At 38.9% G+C, this 24,732-nt stretch overlaps 1 protein-coding gene across 4 annotated transcripts in view; it reads left to right on the plus strand.

Moving 5' to 3' along the window:
- The window catches only part of TBXAS1 (thromboxane A synthase 1), a 243,323-nt gene that overhangs the window by 114,017 nt on the left and 104,574 nt on the right, over positions 1–24,732 (plus strand). For all 4 annotated transcript variants that reach the window (XM_069859253.1, XM_069859226.1, XM_069859244.1 and 1 more), the window contains one exon: positions 1,540–1,636. In XM_069859253.1, coding sequence (XP_069715354.1) covers positions 1,540–1,636 — 97 coding nt within the window. The remainder of the gene's footprint in view (positions 1–1,539; positions 1,637–24,732) is intronic.

Here is a 24,732-nt window from a genome sequence, read left to right on the forward strand (position 1 = left end):
CAAAGATGTATCAAAACACTCTTTAAAATGAGGCCTTGGCTCACTTTTATTCGTCTATTAGGATTCTGAAGAAAAGTTTGACCATTAACAGATAGCTACTGTGCCATGGTTTAGCAAACTGGATGAGATGAAGGAAGTTTATTTAAATAGAACACACAACCCATATCTAAGGTTCAAGTGGAGCCTGCAGGTTGGATTTGGGAAATAATAGTTCCCTCTGAAAACCCATCAAAGAAGAAAAGATCTCTTCCTTCCTGATAAAAAAAAAAAATTATTATTATTCTCTGCCATTTGTTTGTTATGAGTTTTGGTGGTACAGAGGTCAAGGTGGACTGTGAAATCCTGCTTTGGAATCAAGCTATTTGTCTGACTTGTTTGCCCTTGGTGAAATCAGTGCTGCTGCAGCTTCATTGCCATGGGAACCTCCAGTTACTAAATTTAATTCAGCCCAGGGTTTGCTTGTCTGTTCTGTTGCTGCAATGTAGATAGGTGATAAGCAATATATTGATACTAAGCTATATTATAACAAAATGATAAGGCATCAATATTACCACACTACTGCAGTTTGTTTCTCCCGGCAGAGAAAAGGCAGCACTACATGCATAGTTTTTTTGGTCCACCAATGGGCAAAGGCAGGGACTGCAGGCAGCCTCTGCTTGCTGGTGGTACTCCTTCCTGCCCCTCCAGAGCGGCCAAGTGCGGAGCTCCCGTGGGCCTTGGAGGGAATCCTGCTGGAGAAGGGATCTCTGTGCTTGTGGGAGTTGCGGGTTGAGGTGGGTCCCAGTACCTTTGCAGCATCCACAATTATGTGAAGTCCTCCAAGGACATACCCTAGCTTCACAAGATCAGATTAAACTGGGTGCACAAGCCTTATTACTCAGTCTTATTCTAATGTTTTATTAATTTATTTATATTGGGTGACTTTTCTTTTTAACCCCCACCCCCTTTTTTTTTTCCTTCTCTGGTGTTATGTAAGGCTCAGATGGTATCTGTTAGATGGTTGTGTTCGTGGTAATGAGGGTTGAGATGCACTCCATTCCAGTGCTAGATTAAGTTGTGGAAGCATGCCTTGGCTGCAGCCACGCTGGAAGGACTTTTGGAAAGGTTGGCTTTGTCATGGAAAGGTACTTCATGTGGCTAACTGCAGGGTAATAAATTTTGTAGGTCTTCCATGATTGTTTGGGTTGTTGCTTAGTAACGTTTTACCCCTCTGTAGTTTGGTTTAAAATTTGTATAAAATTCATAGCGAGCAGAGAATGTGTAAACCTTTATGTTAAGATGTTGGCTGAGTATTGATTAATCAGTAGAAGGTTATAAGCTGTTTCCTTTAAATTCCAGGACTATGCATCTTAATTTCATAGTTGAGAGTGGTGGGGAAAGATACTGATTTACCCAAGGGAATATATTTTCTGTGTTATTTGTTCATCGCAAGTATTTTCAAACCAAAAGAGATATTTTCAAACTAAAAGAGGTATTTTAGGGAAGGAGACAGCTCCCTAGTGGTCATTATCTACTCTTTCTTTCTTTCTTTCTTTCTAGGTACTACATCGGTCGCCAGATGTTTGTGGTGGTCTCCACACCAGACATGATCAAACAAATCTTAGTGACAGACTTCAGTAACTTCACCAATAGAACTGTAAGTAAATAAGAAGGTTGGGTTTGTGGATAGAGTTGGTAGTCCTGCTATTTTGAGCACAGACCTAAAGTGACTGCAAGGGAGCTGGAAACAGAGAGAGAAAAAGTACAGGATTCGATAAGATGTAAAGCTATATAAACTCAATATATACATTCAAAAACTCCTATTACAAGGATACTCTGCTGATGAAAGAGAATGAAAAGAAATGCGTTGCCATTGTGACTGAGGCACCAGATGGGTACTGAAGATAGCAGGTTTCAATATCCAGTTTTGCCACTGACCTCCTGTGAAATCCTGGGAAAATCACTTACCAGCTCTCTTCCTTGGTTCTCAATCTGTAACATGGGGAGAGTATTATTTACTTTTGGCCACCCATGGTCTGTTTTGTGGTTTTAGACTTTCTAAGGCAGGAGCAGGCTGCTTGGGCCAGGGATATGCCTCCTGCAGCTAGCGTGTTTCTTTGTCATACTTACCACTCTGAAAATAACAAGTAGTACAGAATGAATTTGAGGTTAGCAAGGACTTATATATGCACTGTTGGTTACCTATTTTACTTATATACATAGACATATATATTAAAAAGCTCTTTTCTAAGTGCTGGCTTGTTGCCCTTCTTATTTGGCAAAATTTTTCTTTCTCTAGGCTTTTATGGTTAGAGGTTTATCTCTGTTTCTTGTGGTTGTACGCCCATCTGTCATGCTCTGTAACATTTGTGTTCCTCTGAAATTCTAGTAGGTCAGGTCACAATAGACAGCCTCTCTCTCTCTCGTTTTTTCTTCATAAGGCATCTGTAGGTATAGCTGTCAGTGTAGGTTCATATCTTGCCACTTGACTGTCCCTTGAACCAGTTGTGGCTTTTCCACACAACATCCTGCTTTATGGTTGAGGAACTGAGGCACAGACTGAGTGACATCCCCGCCACTAACCAGAATGCCTGTGGATGTGAGAAAATTTAACTCCTACCTGTCTTAAACAAAATTAACAACTTCCCCGCCCCGTGCACTAATGCTATTTCTGGCTTGCTTAATGCCCATGAGTCTAATTTAAATGAACTTGCTTCATCTTACATGCTTTTATGTGCTTATTCAATGGTCTTCGCACACAGCTGAAATCTTTGAGCATTGTTATTTCTTACTTTCCACTTTGTTCCCTCTCTTCCGTCCGTTGCTTTTCTCTTACAGAAGAGAAGCAGCCTTCTGTTTCTGGGTCCTTCAACGTATAACTTGGAGATCTTTTTCCCCTCTTGAATTCTCACACTGAAAGCTACCTCTCCTCTTTAACTCACAATCAACTCTCTTGATTAAATTTTCAGCTATGCTATACACAAAGGTTTGTATATGAATATAAAAACTGCTTGATGGTATGTAGTAAAGGCCAGTGAAATTTATTCAGATGTGATTTTTGTTGTATGTGAATAATAGTTGAGAAGTGAGAGTGAGAAAAGCGCTTTTGAAGTTACAGAACTATTTCTTCTCATATTGACTGAATAAATGTCATTTTAAAACTTTTAATAGTGTTGCTTCTGTTTATGTATCTTAAAATTACTCAGAGCAAGCTTCTCTGCTTTAAGTGAGGGTTTATATTCGCTAGTGGAGAATTCAAAATGCAAAATAGATCCTCCAAACTTATTTTACCCATTCCTTCCCCCAAAAGTCTACCGATGAGTAGTTATAGAATTGGTTGTGAAGTTAATGCTGTTCACAAAACTAGGCTAATATCTTTCAGTCCAGACATGGCATACACTTCTTGTTTCAACCCAAAGCATTTCTTTAACTTAAGAGTGTAAATTTTTAAGGGTGAGACTGATGGATAAGGGAGTGAGACTGTTTGAACAGGCCTGGGGAAAATTCACCGTCCTCCTGCTTGCCAGTGCATTTCCAAAGTCAAAATTTTTACTTCATCTACCAGAGGTGACATGTGAGTTATCTAACTCAGAATTCCACGAAGAGAAATTATTCACCGCACTCTGTAGCAGTGTTACCACTCATATGTTGACAAAGCACCAGTAAGTTGCAGGATATGCAGGACTAATTCTAAAAGCCAAGTGCAGAAAAAGATTATATTCCATGTTTATTTTACTGCTCTTTCAATTAATCTTAAAATATATATATTAGAGTGAGAAACAAAGGGAAATTGAACTTGCGAAGGGTTGCATACAGAGGATGTACTTAATAGATGGAGGCGGATAAGATCATGATTCAGTGAACTCCAGGCTTTTATAAAAACTGTCTATGGTACGACGTCCTGTATTTGAATGCATATGAGAGGAATAACCTTAATCTGGGATTGTGCACTTGCTAGCTTCTTATTGGGAAGTCATCAGAAGACCTTTATGGAATCAGGGTGGTTTTAATTTGCTGAGAGGACTCTTTTGGAAGCATCTTGTGTCCTGAACCACTTATACACTTCTCACACATTGAACCTACCTGCTCACTCATCTCAGGGACAAAGTAGATGTTGCATGTGTTCAGAAGCAAAACCCCTCTTCACTTTATGCAATTATACTTGTCTTTGATGTTATACATTTCACACCTTTACTATATATATCTTTCAAAAATCGCAGCAAAAAGGCTTTTAGGTTCCCTTGCCATCTTCTGTTGTTTCCGAGTTACTAATCAGTAATTCTTGTGACAGAAGTGTATGATGACTGCAGATCAAATCTGCATTCAGATTCACTTCCTTTTAGAGCAAGCAAACAAGTCTACCACACAGAGTGTTATTCCCCTCTAAGCATGGAGTGCTTTTGTTGTTAACTGTATAATCACAGGCAATAATGATGTTCTACTTCCCCACTTAATTTTGGCTTGATTAAGGTGAGCATTGTACCATTTAAAAACAAAAATGTCTACTGTAATGTACCTTCATACTTGAGCCGTATGAAGCCTTTTCCCTGTGTTTTTAATTATAGTTGAAGAAGAAAAGATGAAAATCAGCTTAAAGACCTTCTGCCAAAAACTATGGAGTTGATTTTAATTTAGGTTAACCATAGAAACCTCAGCCAGCATTCTAGGCAGGGCTGTGCTGCATTAAATGATACCTTTTTCTCGCAGCTATGGCAAGTTGTCTCTTGAATAGAAGTTTTCTTTTAAGAGTACTAAGACCTTTCTTAGCTACATGACTTTGTTGTGAGTGAGATAGATTTATAATGTTTGTTGCATCCTGCCAGGCACAATAATGATACATAATTTGTTTTCAGATTGTTTTTCATTTCAACATTGAAAATTTGTTTTTGAATTAGTACTTGAGAATCATTAAAGTTTACTTTTAAAAAACTAAGAGCAGAGTGTCAAGATGGAGCGATGTGGATAGACTACAATGTGGTATGTAATTTAAATGACTTGGAAGTTGTAGGCTGAACTATTTGTTAAAGATGTGGATCAGTGAGCCCTAAGACAAAGTTAAGTGCTGGCTAGCCAAAGTTTATCAGGTTGCTGGAGTCAGTGTTCTGTCAGGATTTGTGTGGCTGTCACAAGTGGAAACTCATAGTTATTCCAGACCAGATCCTTAAATTTGGACACCAACAGAATGGAGGAGGGTGACTTTTTTAAAATACAAAAATATACACCAATTCTAATAGCTGTAAGAAGACATCACTGTTTTCCCACCAGGACCCTTGCTATTATAGGGGAAAAAGTAACAATGGGTTAACAACAAATAATAATGAAGTAGTAAAAGTAAGAACAAAACAGGTAGTGAGGAAGTTGATATAACATGACAGTGCAAATTCCTTCTGCCCTGAAGGCAAAGTGAATTGCCTAAGCTTCTTTTCTTTTGCTTGTCTTTTCTCTCCCTTTCCTATTTCATCTGTGTGGGACATGACTATTCTTTTGTCGTGTAGAATTTGCCTGTAATACTAAATTTTTCACTTTGTCTTTATTTTGTTAAATCTGTAAAGCTTCAGGCCTACCTTTGGCATTAAATGGATAAAATACAGCCACCAAATAGGAAGCAGCATATGTTACACATTTTGTCTATCTGTGATACAGGGTGGCTGGCATCGGCAGTTTTCTCTGGTCTCTTATTAGGGTACACAGTACTAGCAAGAAAAGTGGCTATGCATCTTGCTCTGTCAAAAGGTCTATCCAAATTTGATGTAAGATGTGCTCCAGAGGTCCCTTCCAACCTCAACTACCCTGTAATTCTCTGAATTTTGGGTCAGGCCCTCAGGCAGCATAAATCAGCCTACTTCCATTAAGTTCAGGCAACTTCACACCTACTGATAGTGATTACGTGTTTCCAGAATGGGGCTGGGATGCACAACTGGCTTCAAGCAGCTCAGTGTGGTGTCTCAGGAACTGACTCTATGTGTGCGTATGCGTTCATGTCCGTTTTTGCAAGCAAAAGGTCACTTGTGTGTCTTGTGCAAGATGTTACTTGATTAATCCTGCCTTGGTTTTTAGAGTACTGGCATTGTCTGTATGCGGCAGCCCTGCTGATGCGCTTGTCATTCAGTAAGCAGTGCTAATTCGGTTGTCTACCTAAATCCATGGGCTGTTTCTTCAGTCCCTCTGTCACAACTATGGGGTTTGTTTTGAAAAATCAACCCACTGACATTCATTTGGAGACACATCATATAAAAATAGTTAAGGAATGAAGAATTGTGTGCTGTTGCCAAAAGATGCATATACACGTTGCCTTGACCCTATACCCTGGGTTCTTTGGTTTAGAAATGTTTCTTTTCTTCAAAATAAATATCTTTTCTTCAAAATAAATATCTTTTCTTCAAAATAAATATCAAAATAAAAACAAAAAATTGTTGTGTCAATGCCATCATCATCATTCTTTAATGTGAATTTCTTAGTTTATTTCCAAGTTGTTGTTGCAAAGTATGACGAACTCAGTTTGTAAACGGATGATGAGTGTTCTTTGTTGGAGGCTCACCTTTGTATAAGCATGTGGTTTGAAGCACTAGAGACACACAAAATGACTGCTAGTAAGTCAATATTTGGAAAATGATTCAAACAAATGAGAAAAATATATATGAAACATATAAATATATATAATGAGATCTTAATTTTTCCACCCTTTAAAATGACTGTTCAGTGGGATGTTTTAGTACACAAGTGATGTTCCAGTGTGTGCTAATAATTTGATTGTGATACTTAGTTTTAAAAACAAGCTCCTTTTTGTAGTAGCAAAGGGAAGGAGTGTACTTTAAGTTTGTTCACTGCCTCAGTCTTTTTAGATATGTTTCTTCATTTTCCTATTTCTTCATCTTGTTTCGTCTTGGTTTTTGTTGGGTTCACATGGAAGGTGATCAGTGTAATGTTTCTGGACACGTTATGTCTCAGGATTAGTCGCTACACCCACATATGTGCATGCATGTATATTAATATGTATTTATGGATGCATACAGATGCATGTATATTTATTTTTGGATCTCTTAGTGATTGGAAGAGATGCTGAATTTCCAGTCCTCACTAGAGTCTTGCCAATATCAATTGTGCCATGTCTTATTGTGGAGACGCCACAAAATGTTCCTCCTTGTACATGCCATGATGACATTTCAGTTCCTGATGCAGCAAAGCCACCACACCTGGTGGCAGGTGGTGCCTTGAACATGCAGATCTTTGTGATACAGAGTTGTGATGTTCTCTCCTCCCTCCCTCTCTTTGTAGGACAAATTCAAGTTAAGTGTCGATCCTACCACATCTACAATAACGCTCAGTCTCACTGAGCTGAGAATATTCCAAAAATCATTCTATGCCTTATGTGGATAAGTGAAAAGGTGTCCAAGCAGTGAATTTATTAAGATTAACTTTTTGCCTAGCAGTTTTCTACAGCTGCTAGATCATAGTTTGTTCAAAATCTTGGCTGGTACAGCATAATTATAGAAAGGGAATTGTGCTAGTAGGGAATGTGTTTGGCTGCTTGTGTGATTTGCATGTTTGTGGGTGCTGTTGTACAGCCATGTGAACCCAGATGCCTGAGAGAATTTCTGGTACCAATTTCTGCCAGGGAGCCAAGCAAGGGCTCTTATTCTTGTTTTGACCTGATGGTTTTCACTGGGCTGTGACAGAGCAGGAGTTCCTAGGCTCAACAATAATAACATACCTGTTTAGTTTCTGCAGTGTGCCTCCATAGCAGTCTTCTAGACAAACCAGGATACCTTTCTTGCTTGGTCAATGTGTGTGTAATTATTTTGCCTTGTTCTTTACCTGGCAAAATAGCTTTTAATTCTGGATTACTTTTTTCATTCCTCTTTTTGCTTTCAGAGCTTGCTGGATAATTTTTCTGAGCAATTAAATCTGGTTTTGTTTAAATGTTTTAAAGTAGCAATGTGTATGCTTGCAGTAGACACTTTAAAAGGAAAATAATAAATATTGAGAGGGTCATTTATTTCAAACTGTGTATGTCTTTTTATGCATGCACAACAAATTGCCCCTTATTCCCCATTTGCTGCAGCTAATCACCCAAAACTAGCGCTGTCAAATGATCACTGTTATTGACTGTAAAATTAATCAGACTTTGGCTTCAGTTAGCCTAAAGGAAACACTTGACATATTAGCAGAATGTGTTCTGGGAACCACCCGATCCTCTGAATCCCAGTGAGATGAAATCTGGTTTTGTGATTAGGGCTCTAGGTTGGTATTTAGGAGCTCTGAGCTCAGATTTTGGCTTTGCTACAGGATTCCTGTGTTCACAAGGGCAAATAATTTAGGAAGTGCTTTGTCACCTTAACAAATGTAAAAGAGTATGTTGGGAATTTCCAGCAGAACGTTATTGTTAGTGAATGCTAGTGCTTCAGAACTGAAGAAGGATTGGGATTTGGTTTGTATGCTGATTTAAATAGTTGTGGGGGTGAGGGGGGGTTTGTTCTTAAAAGAAATTTCAGAAATGTATAGGCAAAAGTACCTTTCTATTTTGAAGTACTTAAGAGAAAACTAAAGCAGTAAAGATTGATAGGTTCAATTGAATGTATTTTGAGGATTATCTTAAGTTTGACATTTTTATTTGTAATTGTAATTCAGAACAGGAAACCAAGTAGAATCTCTGTCCTGCAAGCTGGGAAAGCACGTTTTTACCTACCTTGAACACCTGGCGTGGGCCTCTGCTGACTACAATTCATAAAAAGACATAAGCATTTACTTACTTCCATGCACATTCTTATGTCTTATTGAATTCAGTGGGCTGTGAGCGTGTATTTACCTAAGCATATTTATTAATAGTCTGTCCACAATGGAGACATTCCCTTAAGTAGGAGACTTTAGTTTTCCGTGCCTCCCATGGTCTCTTCTCACACATTTAAGTGTTTTATAAAGAAGAGTTTCTGGAAGTTTAGGAAGGTATCAATAACAGCAGTTTGGAGTGCCACAGAATGGCTTACAAGCAAGCAATCTAAAAACACTAGCTGTGGTTAAGTCCAGGTAGTTTAAGGATGGCCTGGTTGAGTGACTTGGAAAGACACTCTGTTGAAAAGGAGAACCTGTAACAAACGTTTTATTTTCTTTGAGAGGTTACTTAGATGGTTTGTTGTTTGAGAAAGGTTTGCTGTGTTGTCATGGCTGGAGGAAGCTCTCCTGTGAGCTGTCAGCATCTCCCCCGCAGTGGTGGTCAGACCACCTGGAGAAAGCCACGCTTCCTGTGAGACTGCTATTTTCACTGGCTAATATATTATTGTCCAGGTAGGCCATGTGAATTTGTTTGCTTAAGATTTATAAATCTCTAATTGAGTAAGCAAACACTAGTATTTGTCATAGGTAAGATAGCAAATAAAACCAGCTGATTCCTCCTGTATGAAGGGCTGGCATTAATGGTGGAAACAGATAGGTTACACACAGATGAAATACAAGAATGCACACTTTCCACTTTCTCTCATTTCTAGACATGGGTTGTCTGTTTTTAGATGCTATGGGTCATGAACCTTGGCAACATAAAAGCAGCGCAATTGACTGTAAGGAGGCTGGAAGGCTTAAAATCTAGCTTCCTTACCCCGCCTCAGCATGACATGATGAATCAGTAGTTTGAGATCATAGCTGATGCTTAGATGCACAGTCATCCTATCTTTTACAAGGTTTATTAAGAAGTGTATTATTTTTCAGCATGGACCAAAGTATTTGAATCTATCCCTGAGTCTTTCTCTGGTTTATTAATGGGCTGCAGTGCTGCCATCACCATGGTATCCTGCTACCTCTTCCCCTGTGAAGACTGCATGGTGATGAAATTTACATTTTTAATTCTCCACTCTCCATACCTATATTTATAAAAATGGTTTGCAAAACCATGGGGAACACAAACACAAGGACAATCTGGTATTGAGAAATAACTAGTGTTGCTGTGTTGTTTTGTTTGGTTTTAATGTTTGTTATTTATGCTATTATACTGGAGCCATCATTGGTTCAATACCTGCTCCTAGGTAGACAACAGAACACCAGATGGATTGCATACTTTACAGCACTAATGATAGTGCCTGATAATGTGTGCAAATCTCCCTTTCACTGATTGTTCAAGGCAGTTAAGGAATACTGAATACAGCTGTACATAATTACGCTTCTTTTGAAACTAATCCAGCCTGTGAAATTTCTGTTCCTGGAAAATAGTAAAATTAGTCAACAACAAACAACAAAACAAACAAATAACAAAACCCCAAACCCTTTGCATATACGTAGTTAATGGTATATTGTGACATTCTATTTCTTAGCTGCAACTTCCCTGCCAACTCTATTGAGACTTAAAGCGGGGACAAGGCTGCAGTAATGGAACTACAAAAAGGTGGGTTTGCTGCAGGTGTAAGAAGATGCTGATTTGACAGTACCCTGTGCATATGCTCTTGTTTATGTCAGAAGGAGTTTGTGTAGGTCTAAGTATGTGGCTTAGTGAGTTGCAGGTATGTGATGGGACATTCTGTGTTTCTGCCTACTCCCTGTTTCTTTCACATGCTTCTTTGAGTTACTATAAGATCACCTTTTGAAATGATCTTTTTTGGTTCATTTCTCCTCACCTTTCTTTTTCTCTTTTCTTTTCTTCTCTCATTCTGCAAAATTCCCTTTTCTAAATAACTGAAGAAAACAAGATCAGAGTTTTATTAGGTTTTGTTGTTCCCTTCCCCCAGTTTTTCTCCTGTTGAAACTTGCCAATCATTTTTAAAGCCTACACTGGGCTTTTCTGCAGCACAGGAGATATCATTAAGGCTTTAAACCCACTAATGAGGGAGATGTGCGCTGCTTGAAGGCTCCTGCAATATTAACTACATCCAATTATGTTAGGTAAACGTATGAGTATAGTCAACACAGGATGAAAGCATATCTTTCTATTCAGGCCAAAAGCAGTCTTCCGAGCCAATCTTTCATCAAACTTATATTGGCTATTTATTTACTGGCTTTGCAGCACCCTTTGTTTTTCTTTTTTTTTTCATAATACTGCAACACTGAAGACAAACCACATATGGCCAGGAAACGACTATCTATTCCCAGGGTTCTGTTCCTTATTTAAAGAACACATTTTATTGCTGGATAAAATATGTAAAATCTTAAAGCTGATAAGTGGTTTTTTTTCCTGTTTAAATAGAGTTGCTTCCTTATCTAATCTTGTCTTTAGTTGACTGTGTTATGACTAGGTGTGATACATGTGGAGTGGAGATGCAGTTCGTGCTGGTCTTTGCTGGTCCTGACCTTTGATTTCTGTTGATTTGTTGTTTTTAAACAGAGTTTCAATTTATTGTATTCCTTTGGGCATATGCTGTGGGGATATTTTTTTCTGAAGCATATTCAGTCTAATAGCACAAGTTTTCAACAGTCCGTCATTTCTGACTTCTGGAATTGTTATTTGTCAGTAGCAGATTGGTTGTTTTGTTTACAGTTTTCTTCCTTTTCCCTATTCTTGACATATAGTAAAGTGTAATGTCCTTTGATTCTTGCTTTTTTATGTCTGCTTTTGTTAGAAGAAGAGTAATTAGTTTGACAGTAGTTCCAGAATTTATACAGGCTTAGTTCACAACATTCAAGTTGGTTTTTTTACATACTTAAGCAATCAGAGTTCAGACCCAATACTTTGCCTTTTTTTTTTTCCCTTCCATGTCTTTATCTACATATGGAGGAAACTTACCTGCTCATATCCAAAAAGTCCTTTTGGAGCACCTGGTGGTAGAACAACCTGTTCAGGTCAATGCAAGTGATGTTTTCACAGCACAGAGAACTGATTTACAAATACTTATCCAGAAGCCTTGAAGTTCAGCACTGAGCATTGGAGCAGTTGTGACAGAGCAGTTATGGTAGTTTGAATAGTTGTCCCGTGTCTTGCCTAAGATCTGTGGAGCCTATCTGGGTGGCCTCTTTCAAAGGTGGCCAGCAGCAGAAGTCAAAAGACTAGCATAATAGCAAGACAGACAGTGGAAGTATCTTCTAGCTTACCTGCTCAGCTTCCAGCAACCAGCACTATGGTGACTTCCAGTGCCAGAGTTTGCACCTGCACATCATTTCTCCTAGTGGCTCCATTGGCCACAAATAGTTTTCTCCCCTCCACTGTTGAATCCTTTCTATTACAAAAGCAGGTGACTTATATTTGTGGATGAGCTTTTCCTTTCCAATATGATAGGAGTTATATTTGTGGACAAGTGTATGTGCAAGTGAAGCTCTTTCCTCTTCAGCGAGAGTTAATGTGATAAATGTGGGCATTATTATACTAGTCCTTGCAAGCCTCTGCTCTTCATATTAAGTCTTTTAAAAGTAGTATTGTCATATCAATAGTGGAAGCAATTCTCTCTTTAGTCATTCATTCAGATAGCTTAATCCATTTACCTGCTTTTATGTTTATATTTGAACTTAAACTTACGAAAGATTTTTTTTCCTTTCCTTTTCTTCTTTTTTTGTGATACAGTGACAATACTCTTATCTCACACAATGCTAACAATATTTTGTTAAGAAGTCTTAGCTGGACTTAACCATTCCCACGTCATGACCTACAGAACAGATCATGTGAGCATTCCTCATCTGGTTCAGCTCAGAAGCTAATCCATCTTAGTTTATGCATCAATGCAGACTTTTTCAAAACTATACGAGCTGATTTGGTGCTGAAGCAGATGATGAGCGCTCACACGGGCTCTCCACCAGCTCCATTTAAATGGTAGTGATCTCCATTAGACAAGGGATGGCAAACAGCTAATGGAATAGTAACATCTTCAAATTGATGCATCTGTTTTTGTAGTGGTTCTCTGACCAGAGCCTGGAAAGTTGTCTTGTGATCTTTACAACATTACCTAGAAATTAACTCCAGTAGATTTGTCTTAAGTAAAAATTTTTGCCATCCCTTTTTTTACCTTGTGATTGTGCACTATGTAATGTTCATTCTGCAAGAGTAAAACCTTCATGGGAAAGGATGTTGAGAGACAATGTTCTGCTTACTGCTGACAGTGCGTTGCAGCTATAAATCCTACAGATCATAAGGGAAAAATGAGTCGGCAGATCTTATTTTAGTTTCCAGTGAGAATTCTTCTTTGTTTATATAGCAACCACATATCTTGGCACCATTTGTTGTAAATAGTTGATAGCAAAATAGCTGGCTGATCTGAACATTAGGAAGGGAACACGCTGCGGTGTGTTATGCAGGTACTAGGAAAGCGCTGTGCTGTGCATACAATGCTCCTGACCACTACCAAGAAAGTTGCAGAGCACTTGCCAGTGCTGCTGACTTTTCATCAGTGTTAAATTCACCACCACACTTAAAAGAAAAAGAAAAGAGGAGGAGAGGTATAAAATGCTCCCAGGTCTCCAGTGTAACAAGTGCTCCCTACTTCGAGTGTGCCTGGCCACTGTTCATTTACATGTTGATTCACCTGTTTCTGAAGGCTTAGTAATATCCAGGGAAGGATTCATTTAGCCCCACAGACATGTATGCAGCAACGGATATATACAGAAATCAGGAAACAGCTATCCTGCAGCAAAAGAAAAGGACTGTTGATCATTGTTAATTATTTACTCCTGCCAGTCTCCTCTCACTGGTGTAAGCAATTGAAACTAAAATAACTACATTCTTTACTGAAATAATATCCCATTCTTCTTCTTTTCCTTTCACGCTTGCTCTTGCAGAAAAGGGTTTGGGGAAATAAGCAGTAAAAACAAGAACTATCTTGCACTGTTCTCCTCTGCTAGATTAATTGCAAGTTGAAATACACAAGATATTCTTTTCTTCCCTTTTCAAGGCAATTATAAAGGACTGTTTCCCTATTTCCTTTTCTATATTTCAGTATGCGCATTTAGATGAAGCTAAAACTGCACTAGTGCACTTTTTATGCAGCGTTCCTAAAATAATTCTGAATAATTTAATAATGGCTCAGAAACACTCCAGTTTAACCAGTCGTTGACCTTCAGTCATGTTTATATGTCATCAGGACTGTATTGATATTTCATCAGTTCCAAAGTTTCGCCCACTGTGTTCCATTATAAAGTTTACCTTTCAGTGGTTTATCAAACTTTAGCTGCTTCAATTAATATTTTCCAGTTAGAATTTTTCAGGCAAAATGGTCTTGCTATTTCAGAGAAGCAGCCTAGTGAAAAGATAGGGTTATTTATCTATTGTGGGGAAAACTAACCCAAAAGTCATTTTCTTTGACTTTGGCTTTGATCTCCCTAGTTTAAGGGCTGGATATAAAAAGAAACACTTTGAAAATCTGACAAAACTGCTTAAGTTTATAAGCTGCTGAAGAATCTCAGTAAACACAGACTCAACAAAAACTATTAAAGACCAAAGAAACTCAGTTGCTACTATCATTCTCTGGTGACAGAACTCTACTGATCACTGACTTCTACAAGTTATCATATGAGCTTTACATCTAAAGACTGAGAGTTCTGAGCTTACTGATTCATTTAACATGGAAGTTTGGGTTTTTTTAATAAGCAATGTTAAAAGATTTCAGGACATTGTTTTCTTTTTAAATGTTTATGTTTGCAAAATCAAATAGAGAATCCATAGGTAAGAAATAGTATAGGGTAATATAGCTAAAGTATTGGACACATTTTTGCATATGCTTTAGGATACAAAAGCTGCACCCAGTCTAAGATTTTCAGACCTTTTAGTCTTTTATTTTACACTCTTGATTTCTTTCTAATATCATCTTAATTGACTGCAGTAGTAATATAGGGTATTCTGTATTGCTAGCATCAAGAACTGAAAGAACTGCAAACTTGCACAGCCCTAAGTGTTTTCTGAGATGTGATGGGAAAACATATGGAAGTTACCATTTTCATGTTGTGGCTGATTTTGAAGAGTCAAAAGCTGAAATTAAAATAAAAAGCTGATTACAATGTCAATGTGAAGTCAAAGTTGGTTTAGAGTAAAGTCAAAGTTGTTTCAATTTGCAAAGTAAAGTTATTTTGTTCAAAAAACATATATAGCAAGATATTTTGTTAAAAATCTTCTCCATTTTTAATTCCAGACAGCCTGGAAAAACGAATTGATTTTGCAGTATGTCCAGTTTCTCTCAAATACGGAGCTTTAGTTAAGCTTCTGTAACCAGCTCTGGTTTTAATTTAATGTTTGATTTGAATTTTTAGAGGGAACATCCTCTCCCTACTTGATGTTTGACCACATCAGATTAGGTGTTCTCTGGATGCCCCAGCTGCTCAGTGATGGGGTTTTCCTTCCTCAGTGGTCAAGTGGGGCAGCTCTCATTCTCTCACTTCTTTCAGATGTTCCCTTGGTGCTCAGGGTACTTTTCATATTATATTGGCAGCACAGTCAATTTTGGCTGTAAGCGCTGCGGCTAGTTCCAGGATTAAAATTTATTCTAAATAAAAATTTAAGCAGGGTTTTAGACATTTTGCAGTGTTATTTTTTTCCAGTTGCAAGATCCCTTTCATTTATCAGGCTGTTGGATGCTAGAGAGCATTCAGCACTGACCTCGTATCTGGGAGAAGCAGCTGTGCAGATGCAAAATGAGTTCTTATGATGTAGGAGTGTGTACTGCACTGTCCATCACTGATGGCTGGAAGCTAAAGCACCTTCTTTTCCCCTTCTCCTGCCCACCAGAAAAGCTGGATTGGAAGTGCAGATACCAGCAACTTGCAAAATTGCTAGATGCAGACAATCAAGTGTGATGTGCGAGCTGGCAATTTCACTGATGCGTGGTCTTCTGCAGAGTGAGGCCTCTTTATCTCCTTCACATGGAAATTCCCAGCAGTCAGGACTATGGGAACCTTCATTTCAGTTCGCCGTTGCCTTTCCGCATGCGACTGGCTGCTGTGGGGTTAATACTTAGTGAGGGGTTGCAGGTGTTTCATTCTCTTGACTGGCGCACACTCCTTCCCTGGGCACTTGATAAAAGAGAATCTAAATCCCAAATACTGCTCTGTCCTAGTTTGCATTTGTCGAGCTTCCAGCTTGTCTACACCTCAAATGCTAGCACTGGCTTTTTGGGCAACACAACAGGAGTGAGGGTTGGAATTTGGGATCTGACCCATCCCTCTAGTTCTATGTCACAGTGACAACGCAGTAAAACCGAAGCAGCAAGTTGGTGAAACAGGCCCTGCAAATGCTGTGTCACCTGAAGGTGGCCTGTTCTGCAAGAAGGGAATTGGTGAGCTCTGGAATGTAGGCTCCAATCTGTGGGGTTTTTGGTTGTTTTAAAGTTTCATCTTATCCTAGAACTCTGAAGATGACAAGATATGGTGATGTGCTTTATGCTTCATAATCCACATTACTTGCTATTACAAGCCTAATATGTTTGAGAATGCAAAAGTAGCTGATACTGTTAATTTACTTTGAACAAGGGACTTGCTGATACTCAGAGGAGCGTTTTAGCTGCTCTCCTTGAAGAAATCAAATAAGAGGGATGTGAGGAACAGTCTGGTTACAGGTTGTTTGTGAAGTGAGGATGTTTTACTGAAATTGTGAGCTCCAGGGAACTCATGATCAGTCCTGTAATATTATCTGTATGCAACAGGACTTTGTTACTGTTGAAATTATCTTATGACAAACACTTAATTCTCGATGTGCTCAAATTAATTTGTGAGAGTCAAATGAACAAACGCGAGTTTATATAAGCATTATAATCATGTTTTGACATGCTTTAATAAATTAGGATTTTTTTTCACTTGATTGAAACCAGACAAATAACCACAAATAGGAAATCTTGAAAGATAAAATCCTGAAAGTGTGCAATTCAACTACTTACAAAGTTTTATAGCCTAGCCCTTCTTGAGGGAGAAATAAATGAGGAATGAAAGCAGCTACTACTGTCAGGAAAATGCATTAGTGTTTTACAGACAGATGTGGAGATCTTAATACAAAAAGTTTGGGGTTTTTTCCCTGATGTGTAAATGTGCGCTTAATTTAATTAGAAACAATTGTGAAGGGAAGGCAGGGAATTCAAATTCTTCAGCTAAGCGGATGTTGCAGAAGTGGTTTGTTGACAGCTTGTTGTGCTGCCATTACGGCTGATCCAAACGACTTGTAAGAGGAGACATATTTGACCAGGGACTGCTTGATCTCTGACTGGCAGCAGAGAAAGAGCTGAAGAAGAGGGCAAGTGCAGAGTGTAATTTCCTATAGAATAGCCCCCTAATATTTGACTGTCCATGGCTGACTCCCTGAGCTGGAGATTGCATTGATGTTTTTTATTTTTAATAGTCCTTTTCTTCCAATAGTTTGATTTAAATAGCATCTTGAACCCATTTGTATTTTTGAAAACCACAAGGAGCGTTCACAAGCAAACTTTTCTTTGCTTTATTTGACATTGTTTCCGAATTTTCATTTGGAAGAGATCTAGCCCAAGTTCTTATGGACATTGCTTACTATTCCTATGTACACCACTGGCTGAAAGCATTGGAATATATCTGTAGCAAAAGTTATTGGTGACTGTTTTTCTCCAAATTCTCCTTACAATCTGTAAAAAGAGCCTTCTGGTCATCAACCTTTCCTCTAGGAAAAGTGTGCATAAATAGAGATGCTCTTAGTAGTCTTACGGCTTTATCCAACATTAAAATGTCCAGTGAAGTCAGCAGGAAAGTAAATTTAAACATTATGTTTAAAACTGCTTCTCTGCACAGCAGAAAAATGCATATAGAGCACAGATTCTCTAGTACAACCTGAATTTATTTATAATGTGGAAACTCCCAATTAATTAATAGTAAGTACTTTTTTCTTTGGTTTGGCTGTTCTGACCCCAAATATGTAAGCTGACCACCATATGCAAACTAACGAAGGTGTGGACATAATTTTGATCTTTCTTACTCCAACAAATGGAATGATGTGTGACTTGCATGAGTGGATCAGACTGCAGGAGGCCATATGTGTTTGTTTTAGCATTTATGAATGGTTATATTTACCTCATTGCAATGACTCGCTTTGGTTTCTATTGACAAAACCATGACTTAAGAGAATGTTTGCGAAGACAAGAACAGATGTTTCCAGGCTGATTGCCACAGAGAGGAAAATCCCCAGCATTTACTTGTGTGAGCTGGTGTTGCCTGTACCATTTTTCCAATGAGTAATATAACAGTAGCTGTTATTGAGTTGCTGAAGGTCCTGACTTGACAATAAAAGAATGGGCTTGGAGGTGCCTTTTTGATAGTCTGATCTATACAGTAGAGTGGAAGACAATTTTTGTAATCATTGAAACCAATTCTACCTTATAACACTATTTCAAAGTATGTTAATGGCCAAGGAGTTAAAGGCTCGATGAAATATATAATGCATAGATACTTTCTCCCCTTCTGCACAAGCATGTTGGTTTCAAATTAAACTAAAGACTTTTACTAGACACTTTTATGAAACTGAAAATCAACATAAGCTTTTTGGAGTTATTTTAGTGATTTTCTTTTTCCTTCTGCAGACAGAAGAACACCTCTTAAATCATAGATACGAAAACCAAACTTGTTTTAAATGGATTTTTCTGGAGGTGAAAAAAGTGTAATGGACTATCAGCAGGGTTAATGATGATCTGAGAGGGGTTTGAGGAAAGTGTTTGTGAAGAAATATCTGTGCATGTAGTTTTAATGGTCATGGAAGGCCTGACCAGTCAGCTGGGAGCAGCAGTGAGGGGTGTGTGGCATTTGAGGATCTGGAGTTTCGGAAAGGCAAATGAAGAGTGAGCCTGCTTTGGGAGACAGCACCTGTGTGTAGCGATGGCCTCTGGTTTTACATGGGTGGTGTTATACAGGTAGAGCAGAGGGATGGGAGGGACTCGGTGGTCTCCCACACTGGGATACGGTGCTCAGTGGGCAATGCCAGGCATTTGCCCTTTGTGAAGGCTGTGATCTTTGGGTAAGGAGTTGAGTCCTGTTCCAATATGGTGATGATTTGTGAAGAGAAAGTGCTACTTGTGTGGCTTTAACATCTGTGTAAGCAGAACCTGCTAGGTGGAAATTATAATGAGCTGCAGGGTCTATGACAGAAATGAACTGTTTTGTTTTTAAAAACATGCAACACAGTGCCCACCTGGTTCAGCCAGAAGCCACCACACAATATGTCTTTGAGCATCGTGAATGCAGGGAGAACTCAGCATGGCTTTTCCTCTTACAAAACACCAAGCAAGTTTGAAGCCATGGACCATATCAGTTTACCAACAGGGAATTTTAAAAACTAATACATGGAAACAACTTCTGCCTCCCCACTTTCATGATCCACTTACTGCAGGATTGGTAAGATGTATTCCTGGAAATATCTTGTGTGTGTGTTTATGTTACTTTTTTGTGTTGATCTGTAAGTGTCATGCCGCTGAAATACCTTAGGAGCAGTTCATGGGCTTACTGGTTCCACCTGCTGGCAGAACTAGTGGTGATGACCTGTCAGTCATTGGGGTTGAATAAGTTATCTTACAAAAAGATTTTATGAACAATTCTTGTCTGATTTATGGGCATAGAATATTGTCTTCGTGCTAAAAACTTGGGTTTTTTTTCATTAAATTTCTTTAAATTAAATTTAAAAATGCAATTTCTTAAGCAAGTTGGAAATACGTAATCGCAGGTTCATTTTTAGCAAGGAAAGGACAGCAAGCCTCTTTGAAAATAAGGGGGTGAACAAATTAACCCACTGATGTGCCAGTGTTGCTGCCTGCTCATCACTTTCAGAGCCCAATCAGGGAGAGAAAGCCCAGACCTGTTCCTCCTAGAGCTATCACAGATACTGCATGGAATGCATGAGGGCTGGCAGAAGGATGACTCCTTGCATTGGGAACATACTCTCAAATTTCTCCACAGAAGGAAATGAGTGGATGTGGGGAGAAACCAGAGCTAGACTTAACCCTGGCTACTGAAGAAAGGCTGGAGATGTAAGGAGAGAATGGCTCTCATTATCAAGGGTTGAGACTAGGGCTAAGTTCGGGGGGGTGGGGGGCATAGGATTCTAGTTAAAGCCGGCTCCTGCAAAGACTTCAAAGCTAGAAGAAGGCTGAGACCTTACGTGAAGGTAAGTGGTGTTTGCTAGGTATGACTAATGCCAGAACTAGTTTCAGTGTTAATGTTAGGATTTGGGATTTTGCGTGCTCTAGAACTAGGTTCTTTGTTTGAATCTCTCCAGGCCTCCAGTGCTGAGGGTTGGATCCAGCAAAAATAAATATTTTTTGATTGGTTTTGTTAGCACTAGGCTATGATTTAGTCTAATTTTAAGATAACAAAGTTTCTGAGGTCCTGTTTTACAGTTTCATTTCTTGCTGTGTGGTCAAAGCATGTGGAGTAGATTGGCAGCTGGTTGTGTGGAAAGGAATGGTTTATATTGTAGATTTCAGAGCTAGCAGGTTTTCAAAGGTCTTTAAGGATGCTATTTAGGTTCTTTGAAGATTCACCTATTTGAGATATTTTAAAAGAGTGTAGCTGCACTAACTTTCTTCTGCTGGTTGCAAACCTTCATACCTCATTTTTCTAGCAAAGGAGGTTTCTCTTTTCTACCAGAAGGTTTCTGAGGGAACATCATGGTGCTGCTACTGCCTTCTGCTCCAGGCAGTCATTGCTGGATGCGAGAGGTTCAGTCTAGCCTGCTAGTGACAAACTCAGGAAAGGAGCAAATGATTTATGAATCACATAAGGCTACAATTATACTCCAAAAGCAAACAGGGACAGGATATTAGTGCATGAGTAGGTCCTATGGATGTCTGTATTGACATGCTGCTTAGCATGGTTTTGTCCTGTATCGACTGGTTGTCCCCCAGGCATGGTCTGGGCACAGTTCAGGAGGCAAACATGCACCACAACTCTAAACAGTTTGGATATGGCCATCCTCTTCAGGAAAATGATTTAACCTCAGGGACAGGAGATGTTCTGTACCACTTGGCCTCAGAGCCAGAGAAGAGTCACTTGCCTGAATTATTTAGTAATACATAGGAATCCAAATTGACTCAGGGACAAATAAGCCAATAACTGGGTCTGCAGGGTCAGCCTAAGGAACAGCTTAACGAGGAGGGAATTCTTGCATCAATTGCAAAGATGCTGCTCATCTGCAAACATTGTTTTGGTTTTCGTTTTAAAAGCACTGGTGTTTTAAAGGATTTGTTTGGAAGCAAATCCTAATAATTTTCTTTGTTGTTTCTGATGGCATGTCTGTGACTGTAGTGCTTGCAGGTATGCTGCAGCAGATTACCATGCTGCCAGTAGTTTTCACGCAGCATTACTGTGCCATGGTCAGAAATGGTTGATTACACAGGAGAAGGAAGCGCAGAGCCGTTGTTGAGTGTATAGATAATGCTAGATGGAATATGAGTCTGATTGCATTTGACTTAAAAGCAACTTCCTTCCTCGCCTAAAAAACCAAAAATCCCACCCTGAAATTATTACAGCTGCTTCCCATGATAATATTTCTAGTAATTTTTATAGGCTCAAGAATTGTCAGATACAGCTAGTACTTTGACCATTCAGGGAGAGGTGACACTTTGGCTTTCACTAAGATACTTCAGGCTGATTCTCATACCAAATCAATTTTCATTCCTGCTATATCAACCTGTAACACAGGTTATGCAATTAGAAGAAAAGTGTTTGCAGAAATGATAAGGAAAACTTGATAAATGAAATCTGTTATACACTGCCAGTCACGCTGATGCTATTCCAATAAACACAAACATGTTTTTGTGTACCCATTTAAAGAGACAGAGTAAACTAATTTATGGCCAAAATTATCTTTCTTTCCTTGCAACATTTATATGTATATAATACTATACACACTAAAAATACGTTAATGGAGCACTACTGACATAAAGTAGAGTGGTAAAAAGGCAATGCTATGATTAGTGTTGTAGTTATGGCATTATGGTTAACAAGCTTTTTGTTCAGTAACTGAGCTCCTCTCTGTGAATGCACTTTATGCAATTAAGAGCATTTTTTAGGGTTAATGTTTGGGTTTAGCAAGGGTTTTTACTTTCAAGGCAATTGCAGTTAGGTTTATATCACATCTGTTATGTCTTCCAGAGATTTGTCTTATAGAGTGTACAGATTGGGCAGCCTTCAGTTAAGGAGTGAATGCGAAATACTTTTCACCCCTCGCTATTTAAACCTTACCTGGAAGACAGAATCGATCATTTCTTTACAGGAATTGTTATTCTGGTCTTTTACTGTAGTTTCTGAGCGCCTCAGAAATGTTAATGTGTTGTTCGCAGTTCTAAGGAGGTGATGTGATACCTTCACTTTATAAATTGGCTGTGAAGGCTTGTGATTGAAGCGCAGGTCCAAGAATGTTTGCTAATTCTCAGGCCTCATTCAATGACCTGATTTCTTGGACTAATGCATTTTATGTGATCAAGGCTCTTTCCCTGTTGATTTCAGTGACATTAGTGAGCGCTCAGGAGCTCTGCAATCTGTGCCCCAGGGCTTGATACTGAAGACAAAATATATAAGGAATACATATTTGGTGACCAGCCAAGTCAAGATTTAGTGCAAAGCGCTTTCCTAGCGGCACATAAGAACTGTAGAGCAGAGGCTAGCATACAATACTTTCTCCAAGGATGATGCTCATTTTCAGTTGTCAGAGCCTCTTTCTTCTGATTCTACTATGTTTTTGAATATCTGTAACAAATGAGACAGCACTCCAGTGAGTGATGATACCTCTAGCTGCACTTCTGATCCTCAGAACAGATACCTGCCGGTGAGTTAGATAATTTATTTAAGGAGGACACCCAGAGAACACAGTCCAAACCACTTCAGCTTTGACAACCTGTCTCAAGTTTTCCTTATTACTGCACGAAATAGTATAGTCTATGTATATATTATAAAATGTCCCCATATTTTACCTTACAGTAGTCATCTGATAAGGGTACCTCAGTCAGCCTCTTCCTTCAGCTTAATGTCCTGCTATGTACACTGCTACTTGAAAACAGCTCATCTTTGCTCCAAACTGGTCTGTAGTGTCAGCTCAGTGACATTAGTTTACTATACCATGTGGTGTTGCTGAGAATGTAAAACTATCCCATTAGCCTGTTGGCAATATAAAATAGGCTTCTGCATTTTACAAGCTTATGCAGTGTAGTGGGATTCTGGCAAGTGTAAAGGAAAAAGGTGTTAAGGAGAGCTGGCAGCTCCTTAAAGAAAAGATAGTAAGTGCAAACTCTTCCAAGAAGGAGGAAAGTTATGGAAGTACAGTAGAAGACCAGTGTAGCTGAATTGTCAGCTCTTCATGGCCCCTGAAGAGAAGGAGATTTTCAACAGAGTGGGAAGTAGGTCAGATTTCCAAGAATAAGGATAAAAAAATAGCATGTATGGACAGTAAAGCCAGAAGTCTTGAGGCACAAAAGGAGATTAAAGTATCCAGATGCGTAACAGGTGGTAAGAACTAATTTTTTCACGTACATTAGTAATGGAAGTAAGACTGAAAGACCATGTTTGAAGAAGGCCAAAGTGTCTTTTGTTGTCCTGGGTCTTTCCTAGTAGCTGCTGCTGTTGATAACATAAGGAACCATACTACCACTACTACCTTGGGAAGGTAGGCAGGGGCCTGACTGCCAGAAGATCTGACATGCAAGTGAGTGTCTCTGTACAGCCTGATACCTGCAGAAGTGTATACCTTCTACCCCTACTCACCAATTTTAGGTTTGTTTGTCCAGAGGACATTGCGGTACAATACCTGAAATACTGATTGAAGATGATTTGGAAAGTGTTTGGGAACAGTCCACTGTCAGAAGGGAAGCGTGAAGTGAAAGAATCCCAGAGGTGGCTTCTTTGCAAGTGCTATTCTGTACATTTGTTAATGGGTTAAATGATGGCACTGAGTGCAATAACAATTTATATAGAAGGCACTAAGGTGTTAAGGATGAGAGACACTATGAAAAAAAAGGGTTACAATTAAAAATGCTGTTGATCAGTTGCAAAAGTATCCATAAAAAGAGTGGTCATAGTTCAACAAGGACATGTTCTATATATGACTATTAGGAGTAACCAACTTTAATGATAAAGGCAAGAGAATAACTTCCTAGGGAGTAATTATTCAAAAAGAAAGTCTGAGAATTGCAGGGAACCGCAAGCCAATACACGAGTCAACATTGTCATGTATGTAATATTTTGGGATGAATAGAAAGGAATATAGCCTGCAGACTATATTAAAAAAATCCTTCCTTGGCTGGAGAACCATGTCATGTCACAGAGACTATACCTTCTGAAAGATGTAAATCAGCAAGACTGTGCAGAGGGACAGCAACAAGACTGAACAAATAGCTTCAGGTAGCATAGCTGATAAGTACGTATTGAGCAAATAGGTGTTATTTGGGGTAGGTGGCAGTAATATGATACCCTAGCCTTCTGTATATATGGCTGCTGCAAAAAGGGAGAATAACCAGTTTTTTGTGACTGTGTTAGCACAAAGACTTAAGAACATAAGTTCCATCAAGAGAGATCATCCTGCCATGGTGAGAGTAGTCCAGCACTGGAGGACTTTGCATGGGGACATTATTGAATCTCCAGTTCTAGTAGTGTTCAAGAACAATCAGGAAACAGCCTCTGCTAACAACATAAGTTGTAGTAGATTCTGCTGTGGGGTTGGACATCTCCTGACACTTCTTCCAGGCACTATTGTCTTGTTTACTGACACACTTTCTTTTGCAAATTTTTATCCTTTTACTCCTTTGTGAATATCATTGTTCTCTGGGTGGGGATTTCTTAGTTGGTGATGAGAATTAGAATTTAGCAAATCCATAGCATACGTCTTGGTATGCCTCAGCTTCATGGGGCAGTGCTTTAAACTACTGTGTC

The sequence above is a fragment of the Phaenicophaeus curvirostris genome, chromosome 1 (genome assembly GCF_032191515.1).
Source record: "Phaenicophaeus curvirostris isolate KB17595 chromosome 1, BPBGC_Pcur_1.0, whole genome shotgun sequence".
In the NCBI taxonomy this organism is placed as follows: domain Eukaryota; kingdom Metazoa; phylum Chordata; class Aves; order Cuculiformes; family Cuculidae; genus Phaenicophaeus; species Phaenicophaeus curvirostris.